General features: G+C 40.2%; 1 protein-coding gene across 3 annotated transcripts in view; it reads right to left on the bottom strand.

The window, feature by feature from the left end:
- The window catches only part of WDR7 (WD repeat domain 7), a 290,874-nt gene that overhangs the window by 44,593 nt on the left and 230,956 nt on the right, over window positions 1-15,325 (bottom strand). For all 3 annotated transcript variants that reach the window (XM_079784071.1, XM_079784070.1, XM_079784069.1), the window contains one exon: window positions 11,637-11,736. In XM_079784071.1, coding sequence (XP_079640197.1) covers window positions 11,637-11,736 — 100 coding nt within the window. The remainder of the gene's footprint in view (window positions 1-11,636; window positions 11,737-15,325) is intronic.

Genomic DNA, 15,325 nt, shown 5'->3' with positions numbered 1-15,325 from the left:
AGTAATATATAAACAAAATATTTGGGGTGGGGGGGTGTTGTGATGATTTTTCCCCTCTAAACCTTCTTTAATGTTGCTACATTGCCTTTCCAATAGTAATACCCCCTACCCAAAGCAAATTCCACTCATCCTAAGGCTCTATTTCAGTCTTTACAATTCTAAATCTAATGCAAGTTAATTCTCCTTATTATTAATTTGACTTTATAGACCATTGAGGACTTAAAATGTTAATTCACACATTATTTGTTCCTTATATAATCTGTGATTTTATTCGGTAAACCCAGTGTTTCCCAACTCTAGTTTGCATTAGCATTACCTGGGAGTGGACATCTGGGCCCCTGCCTCAGAGATTCTGATTCAGAAGGTCTGAGGTAGGAGATCTATTTTCAAATATCCAACATGATTCTGACGTCAGCTGGTTTGAAAAGAACAATGTTAAATGACAATGCCCCATGAATTTATGGAAAAGGAACTCCTAGACAGAAACATCTATGGAGAACTAAACACATAGACATATAAGAACTATTGGCTTTGTATTACAATTGATAATGATTTCCCCCTGTATGCATTTTGCATTTTCAAAAGTCCTCCCACATCCTTTTGTAAAACATCTCATCTTTCTGGCCCCACTGTGGGTTTTTTTAAAAAAAAAAATAATAAGGATGTTGGCTTACATTATTGCTTTCAGCCTAAAAAAAAAAATGTGATATACAGTAGGCACTCAATAAATGTTGAATGAATAAATGAACGCATGGCTTCCTCACAAAAACCATGGTGGTGTATTGGGGTGGTGTCAACAGGTTTGTGATACATAGTTTTATACCTAGCAAATTTCAGCTCAGAGAAGTTAAGTAACAAAGTGAGTAACTGGCTCTAAGACTAAATATTCTGACTACTTACTTGGCGGTCTTTCCTTCAGCATCCTTGCTGAAACTTGCCGATTAGACTGTGCTGGGTGAAGGACAGTCACCTGCTGTATTCTGTATTCATACCACCACCAATAAATGACAAACTGCTGTGTATGTATAATGGCATGTAAGTTGTTACCTTTTTCTTTAACCTCTGTCTACAGTAGAAGCAGTAATTCCAGAGGCTTGATGTACATGTCTACAAGTAATAAATCTATGTGAGTTATAGCTGTGTCCTTGTAGATTTACAACTGTAAGTTTTCATTCATCTCTGACAACACATTTACATAAATTACAGCAACACAATAACAATGCCATACGCTGGGATGTGCATCCAGAGAAATTCAAGGGGCATTGGGAGCTGGCTTTCCCGGTACCACAAAGGGCCACTCTCAGAAAATATGAAAAACAAGCATATAATCGGGTGTGGTGGCCATTCTATAGGTGCTTAACTGCTCTTGTCATTCCTTTGAAAGTAAACTATGTTTTTAAATAACTTTTTGCATTCATGAATATTCTAGATTAAGATGTAACTTGGGGGAAGAGCAGACTTGCTTAGCAGTTAAACATTCAAAGGAATAGTTATTTCTAGCACCTACTCTGTCTCCAAGTGTGGCTGCCACAGCGCTGAAGCAGGAGAGCAATCAGCTGAATTGGGAGGAGGAGGGACGGTGCCCGGTAATCAAGGGCAACCTCTCCCTTCAGAGCAAAGGGGAGGGTCTCCTGGGCAGTGCCAGGAAGGGATCGGAGCCAGGTCTCTGGAGGCGGCTCCTGCTCTCTGCCAACCCAGCTCACTGTCTCTGTGGGAGTAATGGGGACAGTGTGTACCTTTAAACTAACCTTATTATTAGCCTACTGGGTGTTTAAATGTTTCCTATTGGTAAGAGATTCGTTCATAGACCAAGACAAGAAGTTCTCTTTCAAATTCAGAAACTCCAAACTGGACTGACCTTTGAAAATGACTCTTAACCCACCAGCACCATTTACTGAGCACTTCAACTGCAAAAGCACACAACTAAGTATCTCACAAACGCTAGCTCAATAGATCGGGAAGACCCCAACGCATCCATCCCCATGCTGCAGGCGAGGAAACTGGTTCAATTTTGGACAATTGAGACACAGAACAGGCTTTCTAAGAGGGTGCATTTGCTTTTAAAACTTCTCTCTTGCTCTGGATGGTACCCTCTGCAGAGGCTGCTGGCTCTGAGGCAGCCATCCTGTGCCCTGAGGTGGTCCAGCCTATGAGAGCCCAACACAGTCTGCAGTGGAGCAGGAGACGGAAGACTGGCGGCCCTGAGGGTACCACTTGCCCCTACGTGTTATAGGAAATAATAAATTCTTTCACGTAAAGCCTCTTTTGTAACTCTCACTACTTTGCACATAAAATATCCTAACTTTGAAATCTTCCCAACAATTGCAAAATTATTCTTAAAATTCCTCTCTATGCCTAAATCTTTCCTGTTATATGTCTGTCTTCCCTACCAGTTCATACACAGCCCATCTGTTTTTTCTTTCAGAAAATGTTGCTTTTACTTTTACATTATGGTATCAATCTATATTTTAGTGTATATATCTAAAACACTGTATTTTAAGACTTATCATCATCCACTTGCTCTATATGCTTCTTACTCCTTGTCTTCACCCAGTCCCCACAGATACCAACCAAGCCCCGAGCACCTGCTACCTGGGTTGTTACCAAAGCCTCAAGGAGCAAACCATCGCCAATTCGTCGTCTGCAGTCCTGACCTTCCAAATGGAATATCTAATCCTGTTGCTCCCCTGCTTGAAACTCTTAAATGGTTTCTCTAAATGTACTGAATGCATTCAGCATAGTATTGATTTATGCACTTTAAAAACTTTTAAAATCAGTCACTAGCAATTACAAATTTGGAGGTTATTAAAAACTCAGATTTTCATCTTATCTTGAAAAACCAGGAGATCAGGCAACACTAGGTCCATGATTCCACGGGGCACCCACCTTCAGGGTCTGAGACATGGCTGATGCCTTTACCAGAGCAGGTGCCCTTCAGTCCGCCATGGTCCCTAGCCCTCCCAGTTCTGTCCCTAACACTCAAGTGCAATAGCAGCTGGCATTTTATTAAAGGCTTATGCTGTTGTTTTATAGAGAATAGTGTTAAGAAGAAAGGTGAATATTTCTTGGATGGTGCTATCAAAAATGGAAAAGTGAAAGATAAATCTTACCTTGTTTTATTAATTTAAGCTACCTGCATTGTATCTGCTTGGTCACTTAGACATCTGAGTTTGTCGCTCACTGCTGACAAACTATGAAGCAATCTAGCCAAGAAGGGCTTCCCGTGCCTCAGACCCCCTCTCTACCAGCTTTGTCTTGCTTCCCCTCCACCACACTCCCATGCTCCTTTGCAACTTTTGCTCCCAGTACATGAACCTTTTCCTGTTCTTGTCTCCCAAATTCTGTTGTAGCATTAGACACTTTATTGTGCTTGTGTCTGCCTTTCCGCTTTGCTATTCCTACTAGACTGTAAATAACTTGCCCACACAAGCAGTCATTCCCTTCCGCATTTCATGGTGTCACGTGAATACGTCTAAGCACTACACACTGTATGTATTATACTACAGAATCTCTCTTAACTGACTTCTACTTTACTGACTCAAGGGTGAACCAATATTATCTATTAGAGGCCTGGTGCATGCACTTGTGCACAAGGTGGGGTCCGGCCAGCCTGCCCCAATGGGGGCCATTGGGGCTGGGCCGGCGAGGAGGAGGGGACGCGGAAGGTTGGCCGGCCGGCCCTTCCCCTGATCGAGGTGAGGGGGGCCAATCAGGGGCAGGGTGGCTGGGGGAAGGGGCCGCGGGCAGTTGGTCAGCTGGCCCTGCCCCCGATTGGGGTTGGGGGGACGGCTGGGGGCCAGGCCGGCTGGGGAGGGGCCGTGGGAAATTGTGAGGAACTGATTGGGGCCCTAATTGGGTCAGTTGGCTGCCACAGTGGGCGTCATTCCATCATTCGTTCCATCATTCCAGTCGCTTGGCTTTTATATATAAAGATTCTCTCTGTAAAACATCCTGACTGATGCCCACCAAACAAGGAACACCAGTGCTTTCGAGGCCCAACCGCTACTGCTCCCACCAGCTGAGCTCTGTGATCTGGAGTTAGTCAAAGCTATGCTAATGGTGATATAAAATTTTAAATTAAGAATGGGAAGACAGCTTTACAAAGACACATACATACACACATTCCTGATATCAGGTGTTAGAAAACTGCAAAAAAGTGGGAAGAGCATAAATATCTAGGATTATATTCCTACATTGCTTTATGAGTATCTTTAATTTCCCAATCTACTTAAAAAAACAGAAGCTGGTGTGGTTTAGAAAGAAAAATGTGGACTAATTATAGAAAGAAAAGGCCTTGGTCTCACATCAAGAGATAGAAAATAAGGTAATTTTAAAATACAATATTTAACACGTTAAGCGCCCAGCCTGTTTTGTCTTCCGGACGGAAAGTATAGTGTCAGTCACCGGTGACTGACATGGGGCTTAATGTGTTAAGATATACAGCAGGTCCTCAGGTTACGTCGGAGATCCGTTCCTACGGCGCAATTTGCTGTAAGTCGGAACCCACCTACATAAGCACCTAGGTCACTCACATGGAGCACATACACAGCAGTAATGAAGTGAAACAGTAAAAAAAAATTAAAAGAAAGATAACAATTCCTGACCTTTACTTGTGGTAAATAAATAATAAAAAACATAAAGCACATATGTACATACGTCGAAATGACACTTTTTAAAAAAATAAATACTGTAAATGGGAGATGGCAACATAACCACGAAATGACATACGTCAAGTCCGACGTAACCTGAAGACTGCCTGAATATCATTTTCTATGATTCCACACTTGAGCAACATTTTTTATTAACTGAGCAACTTTTGGGGCTAATTGTGCCAGATCTGAAGGCTTTTATGATACCTCCCCCCACTAAACATGAGCTCCATCCTGAGTTTTATTTGAGATAGGAGCTACCAAATTTTGACAATATTCTCTTTAAGTCACCATCAACATCTCTTTAGCTCCTATCATGAACTACAGACTTGTGTCCTCAATATATGGGTTAGAGTACTTATGATTCATTTTTATAGAATGACTACTATATGCCAGGCCTTGTTCTAAGTACCTTATATATCAAGAGTGGATATAAAGAATACAAGGCAGTGAATCCAGAATAAATTTGATGCACCGTGACTCTCCTATGTAATATTTTCTAAATGTATGGACTAAATATATATGAAATATATGTATGCAGACATTTATACTTTCATTTTTTATGTGTTGGGAAGAAAAAGTGAATGGCTAGGAAGGAAACTGAATGGCATTAAGAAATGTAGATAAAATGTGAATTTTGGGAATCGTAATAACTTTTAGTCCACCCAATGCTTTTGCAGGAATGTTGAAATGCCTGAATAACTGTTGTGTTGGTAAAAGGTAGAATTATCTGCCTCGTGTAGTCCCAATTATAGAAAGAATCTAATTTTCTTTCTTGGTGTAAATACTTGCATTCAAAGTATAACATGGATATAAGAAATACTCACTGAATGATGGGGTAAACAAACAGAAAAATCCTCCTCTATACTGCCAGTTAAAAATATTCTTTAAAAAATTTTTTTAAACTTTCAGAATAAATGATGGTCTAATTTCAAGCATTGTTCCAGATAGGTTTCTCTTCCTAGAGGTTCTTCTCTAAATAGCATTTCACTCTTAAAACGGGATGCTTGTTAGGTAATTCTTCAACGTGATGTCAGGAAGCCATTGTCTTCTCCAACCATTCATCTTATTACCCTCCCTGACGCTGTATTTCTGGTTGCTGCTTCAGAATGTCACAGGCAGCACCTGCCAGAAAACCAGCTGCTGAAAAGAGCAGGAAGAAAATGCCTAAAATGTCACTGTCTGACTAAGTACTCTAGTCAATTCTCACTGCAATTTTTGCAATCACAGCCTAAGTGCCCTTGATGCCTGCCCGTTATAGAATTCTGCGCGTTGAAAACTGCGCCCGAAGCTTCAAAACTCTGCCTTAAAATAACATCAATCTTACTGTCCACCAGCTCCCGAAGGTCCAGTGCTCCTCCTAACTAGAAGTAAAAGCTTTGGTATTTTTAGAGAGAAGAATACATTGCTTTCCAAACTTCTATGATTATAGGTGTGTTTGCTGACATTTTTGTTGGGTCTTGAAAATTAGTTCCTCTGATATGTAGCAGCCTTAGAGTGCTTGCCAGAATTGAATGTATTACAGAAAATCACACTGGCATATTGTCATCAGAATGCTTTAAATCCCGTGCTGAAAACATTTTCATATCTTGCCAAGCCCCCCTTTTCCTAAAAATTATTATTTATGGAAAATGCCAGCATTCAGTAATTTCTTCAATGTTTTGCTAACACTATGTAACTGTATTCACAAAATCTATGTTACTGGCTTAGTATTTCCTAAGTCCCAGACAAGAGGTGTTTCTACTTATCTATTGGAATCACTGCTTTTCACATAAGATTTGTACAATTCTTATGTGAAATGCTAGTAAGTCTAATTCTCAAAATTTGCAGTTGAGGACAAATGGGATTGAGGGAAGAGGAGCTTGACAGAAAAACAATGAGGCCATCCTCCTCATAGTCCATATTCACTTTAAGGGAGTTGTGGTTTTGCTTCTCATTAGTCTAGTTAGATGCTTGGCAGGGGCCTGAATATAACAATATGACTGGACCAGGCAGGGAAGTCTTGTTGGCTGAAAAATGAAGGTGAGGCAGGCCGGACAATTATGATAAATCAAGGTTTAAACAGTGGTAAAAAGGATTTGGACAGAGTTTTGGCTTGCTCTCACTTTAATACCCATGAATCAGGGAAGAGCAGAGCAGAGGCTACTCAGGAGGCGAGGGGAAAGTAAGTGGAAGCAGTGTCCAGTGGCCTCCTTCTTTCCCCGTGAATGAAGGTGATCTGAAGTTCAATGCACCCATCCAGCAGGGAGTAAGGAATCCCTGAGGCCACAGAAGCACCAACCTCAGGCCCATTGCTTTTTCTAGCATTCCAGAATACACCTCCTGCTCTTTAAAGGGATATAGCTAGACCTTAGTAGCCACAGTTCTATACATACAATCAATCAATCTTGGCTTCTCTTCTTTCCTTTATTATCTGGCCTAGGGCAGGCCTGGCCACGGTCCACTACAGAAATGTATCTTTCATGACTCAAAAGAAAGAGGCCCTCTATGCTGTTTCTGAAAATATATCCCATCATCCCTTACAGAAAAACAATATTTTGATGAGGTGTTTCTGACCTACAAAAATATAACTATACCCAAATTACAAATATATCCTATATAATAAAAGCCTAATGTGCAAACCGACCAAACGGCAGAACGACTGGTCGTTATGATGTGCACTGACCACCAGGGGGCAGACGCTCAATGCAGGAGCTGCCCCTGGTGGTCAGTGTGCTCCCACAGGGGGGAGCGCCACTCAGCCAGAAGCCGGGCTCACGGCTGGCAAGCGCAGTGGCGGTGGCGGGAGTCTCTCCTGCCTCTACGGTGGTGGCAGCACTATGGAGCAGCTAGCCGAGCAGTAAGGAGCAGCGAGGAGGCAGGCGGTAAGGAGCGAGGGGTCCCGGACTGCAAGAGGGTGCAGGCCGGACTGAGGGACACCCCCCTCCAGTGCACAAATTTTGTGCACCGGGCCTCTAGTTTTGACATCATTATGTATAGGTTTTACTCCAAAGACTCGGGGTGTTTTATTTGATCAACATGTATTTTACTGTGCACCAGGAACTAGAAAATATTAGGCTTTAAAAATGAGTTTAATCTTTAAGGAACTTACTTAAAATTTTTAATAATAAAGTTCTTTTAATAATTTAACAATTAGGTAAGACATCAGCCACACTCTTTTCTCGTGCCTAGATTTACTGAAGTGAATCAGATGCCTCTGAGTAACACAGTGCAAACTTCATAAGGAAAATGAGTTAACATGAACTTGAGAGAAACTTACACAGAGCCAGCAGTTGTTTACTACACAGAATGTGTTCAGAAAGGACTAGAAAATTAGTGAGATAGAAATCAAGTCTGCCAAACCAGAGGCAAATGTTGCTGGAGGGAGAATTTCCATATCTGGTTTAACCAAAGTCACACCTGTAGCTCTAGGGTTCCTGGAGCTTAACTAGTCTGCTTATCAAGAACACTGCCTACCAACAAAACTTAAGCACTACATAGGGAGTTACTATTTTTTTTTTAAATGAAGCAAAATTCGAGTGAGGTATAGTCTGAAATTGCTAGCAGTTGCCAAGTGAAAATGCAGTCAGCAGCACAGCAGAATTTTAACTATTGAACTGCATCAAAGTTTCTGATTTCCATAATCAGTAGAGATTCAACTTAGCACCACAGGCAAGAGCTGCCTTTAAGCAGGAAATCTACACATGACCCGAGGCAGTGCGGCCTCCTTTCCCCACAGTGCCCCTAACTAGGAGTGAGAACTCTAAGCCTTGAGAGTCCATAAACACCTGAGGCCTCAAGTTTTAGCTTTAAAATTCTCTAAATTTTTGCAATGTAATGCATTTCTAAGATCATTTAAATATGATAATAGCCATAATTTACTGACTATTAGCTCCTGGGCAGGCCCTGTGCTAAGAATTTTACATAAATTATCTTATGTACTTCTCACAATAACATACACTGTTTCTATCCCTGTTTTAAGGGAGGGAGCTTCAGCTCAGAAGCTAAGAAACTTCCCCAAGGTTATAAAATTAACAAATGATGAAGATGGAATGTGAACCACACAAGTTTCTAGTTATTATTCTCCAATATATTACGCTATACTGTTGTAAATCACTTTTTGGTTAAATTAGTTAATCTACCTCCTCAATCATCTACGTCCAGGACCAGCAAACTTTTTCTGTAAAGGGCCACAGTAACTATGTTAGACTGTGGAGACCACATGAGGTCTCTGTTGGTCACGACAACTCAGTTCTGCCACTGCAGCGTGCCAGCAGCTCAGACGATCCTTAAGGGAATCAGCGGGGATGTATTCCAGTAAAACTTTAAATACATCAACAGGCGGCGGGAAGATTTGGGCAGCAGTTTGAGAACCCTTGATATAAGTAAAACTCATGTTCAGATAGATCTGCACATCTGTCCTATGGTTTGCATAATCTCCTATTCTTGTTTAGGAAGAATAGGTTAAAAGAAAATTATTTTTAAAAACGGGAGAAGCCAATGCCAAGAGGTAAGGGAAAGGGATTTAATTTTTCTCTTCTCTCCTCTCCCAACCTATCGATAACAACAGGGACCGCATAGGACCCTCCCTCCAGTCCCTCAGCCGTGGGTTCTCTGCTTCCCCTGGGCCCTGGGTATCCTCAGCCTCTGGCGTCCTGTGCCCGCAGGCCACAGCCGATTTCCCCATCAGAACTGACTCCCCATTTAGGTGGTTCTGCCTTACCTTCCCACCTCACTGGACACCTACCCCTAAGGCCCAGCGACGTTTTCTTCTACATTGTTTAGAAAGGCATATCTCGATGCTTTTGCTCATGCTAGGAAAAATGTCCCACTCTCTCTGTTAACTGAGTCCAATGTCTAATTGCAGAAATGCCCTACTGCTTCCTAGTTCAAAACCCCTAGTCCCTTGAGTCAACTTTAAAACATCCTCTCTAGACATGCCAACTATACTTGTATATTTTGGTTCAAGTGTTACTTCACTTATTTCAAATACTATAACACTAATTCCATAAAAGAATGAGAATCATTCTTACTTAAGAGCTATTGTCACTGGATATAATTGGCCAAAGTAGTTTGATTTATAAGATTGATTTTAGAGATTTACCTTTGTTTCCAGTTCTGAATAATGAGAGAAAAGGGTAATGTTCCGTTTCCCATAGAACTGGAAGGTAAAAGTTATTCAGGCTTGTAACACTAGTGATAGCTTTGGATATCAAAATCAAGAAGCTGAGGTAGAAGAAAAATCATGGGACACTAAAATGTCCAAATGCACTCAAATGTAGACAAAATAAAATGGAATATCAATAGCATTACGAATTCCTATTAAGAAAGAATGTCTGATTAATAAGTGCATCTCAAGTAACTCAAAAAGAATAAGACATTCAAATTACTCATGTTTTTTTGCATTGTACTAAGATCTTCACTGAGACCACTTAGGAGGAAGAAAACTGTAAAGTGTCTAGTTGAGGACAGTTTGTTCCTTTCTTATTAATGCTTAGCTGCTCCTCTCACTCCTCTTGGCTCACAGGGCCTCACTTCTCCCTCTGCCGGTGGCAACCATGTCTTGTCCGATAACGAAGAGTCCTCTATGATTTCCACACTTTGATTTTAAAGAAGCTTGAAAAGGTCCCCTTGTTCTATTTTTTTTCTGCACCTTGTAGATGTTTGTGGTTTATTTCTCTCAAGCCTCCTAGTAGTGATAAACTCCAATTTTAAAGAACTATCTCTCTTAGGAGCAAATAATATAAACAACATGTAACTTAATTTTTAAGCAGGTATTCAGAGAAGTTTCATTGCTCAAAGTGAGAGCTCAAAGTAAAGAAATATGGTCACCAATGAGACCTTAATGTCTTAAAACACACAAACAAACTTGAATTATTACATAAGTAGAGCCAATGGTACACAGTCTGTGCGCTCCCAGGAATGCACAATGCACATCCACACGGTAGAGACCCGGAGGAGGCCTGCAGAGAGGAACATTCAAATGGTCTCCTCCAAATGTGCCTGACCCCCAAAACTTTTACCCCCAACACCTGTTACCATATGTGAGAACTATTTCATGGAAAGCAGCCAGGGGAGCTTTTGGAGAATTAATTAATAGCATATTAAATGTAAGAGACAATTTAAAATTTTAGCCACATCTTTATGAACTTCATATTTCTTCTGGAAATTCCTAGTACAGTTGGCTATATCAATCTGATACAGTTCAATATAATTCCCAATATGGTGAATACATCCACGTTGCTAAATGCTACAGTGAAACATAACAAGTCATGACTTGGAACTATTTATCAATGAGCACTGTAAATTCACCACGGTCACAGCAGAGCCTAGCCCTGATTTTGCCATTAACTAAGAGCGTGACACTGGGCTAGAGATTTAGTCTCAGAGCTTTGAGTCACTTATATCTAAATTGGGGCTAGACTTGCCTTGTCTACCCAACTGGTCCATTTTGAGAATCAAGTGATCAAGATCAAAATCAAAACCAAGACTTTTTCATCAATTATTATAAAACCATTAAAAGAGTTATAAAAATATATAAAGCTATATCTATTTCAATAGAACATCAGTTTTCTTTTCATAGAGCTACACTAAATACTATTGTGATTTCTTTTTCCAAACTTTGCTAAATATCTCATTTTACCTAGTCAGAAAATTTTTATTTAGCCATTAACTATCATGTTGTATCATCAAACATTTTTCAGAAAACACATGGCAAAAACAAACAATAAAATCAGAAAGCTTTGTTTAAAGAAGAAAAGATGTATCGCCCAGTGGTGTGTGAGCAGTGCCACCTACTCTGGGCTCTGTTACAAACTCACCTGTGGCATAACAAAGGCAGCCAGCCCCTCATCCCACCGAGTGGAGACAGTAGGGCTCTATACTCTTTGAGTCCTTCATTAAACTATTGATTCCTTTAGCATTATCCATAATGGTGAAGTGCTAGTCTCTCACTCCCTTCAATAGCTTCCTCACTTTATGGAGAGGAAGTCACGGTGATTTATTTACCTGACATTTTCCAGTGCGGATGTCGTACAGGGCCACTGAACCATTGCGAGCTCCCACTGCTATCCTGTGACTCCGCTCATAGTAGCTGACCATGTAGAACCTGAATTGAACATTTTCAAAACAACAACAATACCAGGTTAGATGACCTGCATGTAGAAGTGGAGAGCAACACCTGTCAAAGGTTAAAGCCAGCTCTGGTACATATTTTAAAATGTGTATATCTATAGTTAGTATATTGAGACTTTTCAAAAATGGTTCATTTTAGTAACTCTTAAAACAATTGAAAGAAAAATGATGGGGAATGCCAGTAAGGTCTGTTAATAATTATTTTCAATGGAAAACAACTTAATAATAAGAAACACCCTTAAATTTTAAAATAAGAAATAAGTGACCCTTATTTGATGATACAAAAAAAACAAATATGAAAACTCAGTTTTACTACTGTGACTATTATGCAAATATGTCTATTTGAACAGAAATGGGAAAAAAGGATTATATATTCAATTTAATTATGTTCTCATGGCTTATTATAGTATTAAGAAGTGAAATGTACCTTCTAGCAGCAGAACAATCATATAAAAGCTCCATAGATGTTATGCTTACGTTCACATCAATAATTTAGAATGAAATTAGAAAGTTATCCACCAGAAAAAAAGCTACCTGGCAAATTCCCTAGATTTTCCACATTTATCAGTTTATCTAAATGACAGTTGTGGCTACAGGTAGTATGAATAACCATATTGGGTGTGATTTGGCATTGTGTAAAAATGGGATTTAGGGAGGATGGTTGGAAGGTTATAAGAGGTTGATTTATTTTTATTTTTTCTAGATTAATTTTCCTGACTGAATTAAGTATTTCAATTCCAGGTCTATGCTTTGTCCTAATGATTCCATGGCCATATGGCAAGAGCCTGGGAAGGTAAGAATAAAAACTCTTAGAGGAGTAAATAAGGTGTGATTTTATATTCCTAAGGAGTTTTGAACATACCTTCCCATTATCTAGTCCTACTGTCTCGGTGTGAGAGTTGCCGGATGAACAAGTGGCCTACCCTAAATATTTATGAGGCTATTGCATCAATTCTATTACACACTCCTTGCCTTTTTTATCTTTGGTTTCATATTACCAGAAAACATCGGTAACTTTTCTGTTATTATTTTTAAAAACATGGGATGGGGAGGTAAAACGGATGATGGAAAAGAAATACCATCCTCTAATGCTTTCTAGAGACTGATGTAGAGTAGAAAAGTGCTGGGGCATGGACTGCGTTTCTGAAATGCCAGCGAGGGAGGCTGAGAGACCAAGATAAGATGTTTGCAGGGGAACATTTTGAAACTAGGGACATTCTGACAAAGCCATTTTGGCATTATTAGACATTACGACATTCATACATATTTCATAAACCTGGAAAACTATTATGTTTTTAAACTTTTTTGTTTGTTACTTATTACTAAGAAGTGGGTTCAACAATAATTTTGTCTGAACCCTAAGCCTCCCCAGCTGATGCGCCTCCTTCCTCTCAGTGGAGGACTAATGCTGCGTTTTCAGTCACGCAGAGACACCGCATTAGCATGCCCTGCGGGTCTCGCTGGGCACAGGTCTGGCATGTCCTCTTGTGTATGGTTTGAGGCAGTGGTCGGCAAACTCATTAGTCAACAGAGCCAAATATCAACATACAACGACTGAAATTTCTTTTGAGAGCCAAATTTTTTAAACTTAAACTTCTTCTAACGCCACTTCTTCAAAACAGACTCACCCAGGCCGTGGTATTTTGTGGCAGAGCCACACTCAAGGGGCCAAAGAGCCGCATGTGGCTCGCGAGCCACAGTTTGCCGACCACGGGTTTGAGGGAAGCAAGGGTGCTAAGGCTCCTGACACATAAAGCGCCCCCCCCCCCCGCATTAAGTGGCTATTAAAACGTTAGTTTCTCAAAGTATCATTTCTACCTCAATGGAGTAGATAGGAATCAGTATTCTAAATCTAATGTTCTTATACTAAAAAATAAAAAATGATTTAGTTTAAAAGCAGTTGGTCTAGGTATTGGACTTCACTATATGCCTATATCTATACCTATATCCTTTATCTACATCTGCATCTATACACACATAAGCACACACAATTTATGTCCTTAGAGCAGTGGTTCTCAACCTTTCTAATGCCGCGACCCTTTAATACAGTTCCTCATGTTGTGGTGACCCCCAACCATAAAATTATTTTTGTTGCTACCTCATAACTGTAATTTTGTTACCGTTATGAATTGTAATGTAAATATCTGTGTTTTCCGATGGTCTTAGGCGACCCTGCTAGCGGTTGGGTCTCGGCCCACAGGTTGAGAACCGCTAGCAGGGTCGCCTACGACCATCGGAAAACACAGATATTTACATTACGATTCATAACAGTAGCAAAATTACAGTTATGAGGTAGCAACAAAAATAATTTTATGGTTGGGGGTCACCACAACATGAGGAACTGTATTAAAGGGTCACGGCATTAGAAAGGTTGAGAAGCACTGCCTTAGAGTAACATGGGCTATAACATCTAACAACTGTTTTAACAAATATTTATTCTGTACAGCTTAATAGCCACAAGAAAATAAAATTTCCAGAGGTATTATTTTAAAATCTGTTATTAAGCTTTGCACAGATGTAACAGCTATATTGCCAAAATCCTTTTGCAAAACATGAATACGATCACCCCTCCAAATAATCCTCTTCAAAACAACCGCCGGTAAAATACATTTATGTTGACAAAGTTTTACTTAGTTAAACTTGTATCTAAGAAGTTTTTGTTACATTGACCATTCTCTGTGCTCTGACATCTACCGCTCACCCTTCTATATCACCTGTAACACCGTTATTTATGGGAGAAAAGAAATCAATTCTACTCTTGGTATCAAATCTTGAGTCTGCCTGAAAGGACCATATGCTACAGGTCTGCATTTTTCATTCTTTGCAATTTGCCACTAGACTAATACTTCTAGTACCTGAAAGAATTCTGCACAGGGAAGGTCTTCTGGCACGTTTCTATCATTGGATTTCTTGTTAAATTGTTTTATTTCTTTAACAGTGTCTCTTAACAAAACAGAGTAAGTCTGTTTTATTTATGCAGTCACTTCACAAGTACCCACTCTGCGGACTGGCTGCAGTGAGTCTGTCTCTGCCGAGGGTTCCAGAGCCCACCATACCCCTCGACTACTCTTCCCATTGGGGGGCTGTCAGGACCAAGGATGGTGAGATATGCATCACTTGTCTAACCCCCCAAATCCTCAATGGATTGAAGAAGAGGATCCATTACAGTTTTTAAGACTATTCTAGTCTTGACCTGGTCCTATAGGAGAGTCCTGAATTCCTCCAAAATTGGGAAGGGGTGTACAGAGTAAGATTCATGTGTGCTGAGTCCTCTGGAAAAGGTATCTGTCTCCAGGTTGCTGCACTGATAACATGTCACTTGGGCAGCGTTTCTTAGGCAACAGCCTGGCAACAACAGCCTTTTATTATATTCAAGTTAGAACAAAGCTTCTTCCGGACTCAGTCTACCACAAGGAAACTAAGTCAGAGAGAACATTACCACTCATGCATGTGAAAGAACAATAAAGTGGAATTGAGTAATGCTGCAAATACATATTTCTTGTTGGGGGAGGGGTGGTCTTCATCCAGAAATTTTAAAGTCCTTGATCCCCACATTTTCATTA

The sequence above is a fragment of the Cnephaeus nilssonii genome (assembly GCF_951640355.1).
Source record: "Cnephaeus nilssonii genome assembly, chromosome: 11".
In the NCBI taxonomy this organism is placed as follows: domain Eukaryota; kingdom Metazoa; phylum Chordata; class Mammalia; order Chiroptera; family Vespertilionidae; genus Cnephaeus; species Cnephaeus nilssonii.
This window is presented reverse-complemented; position numbering and strand designations above follow the sequence as displayed.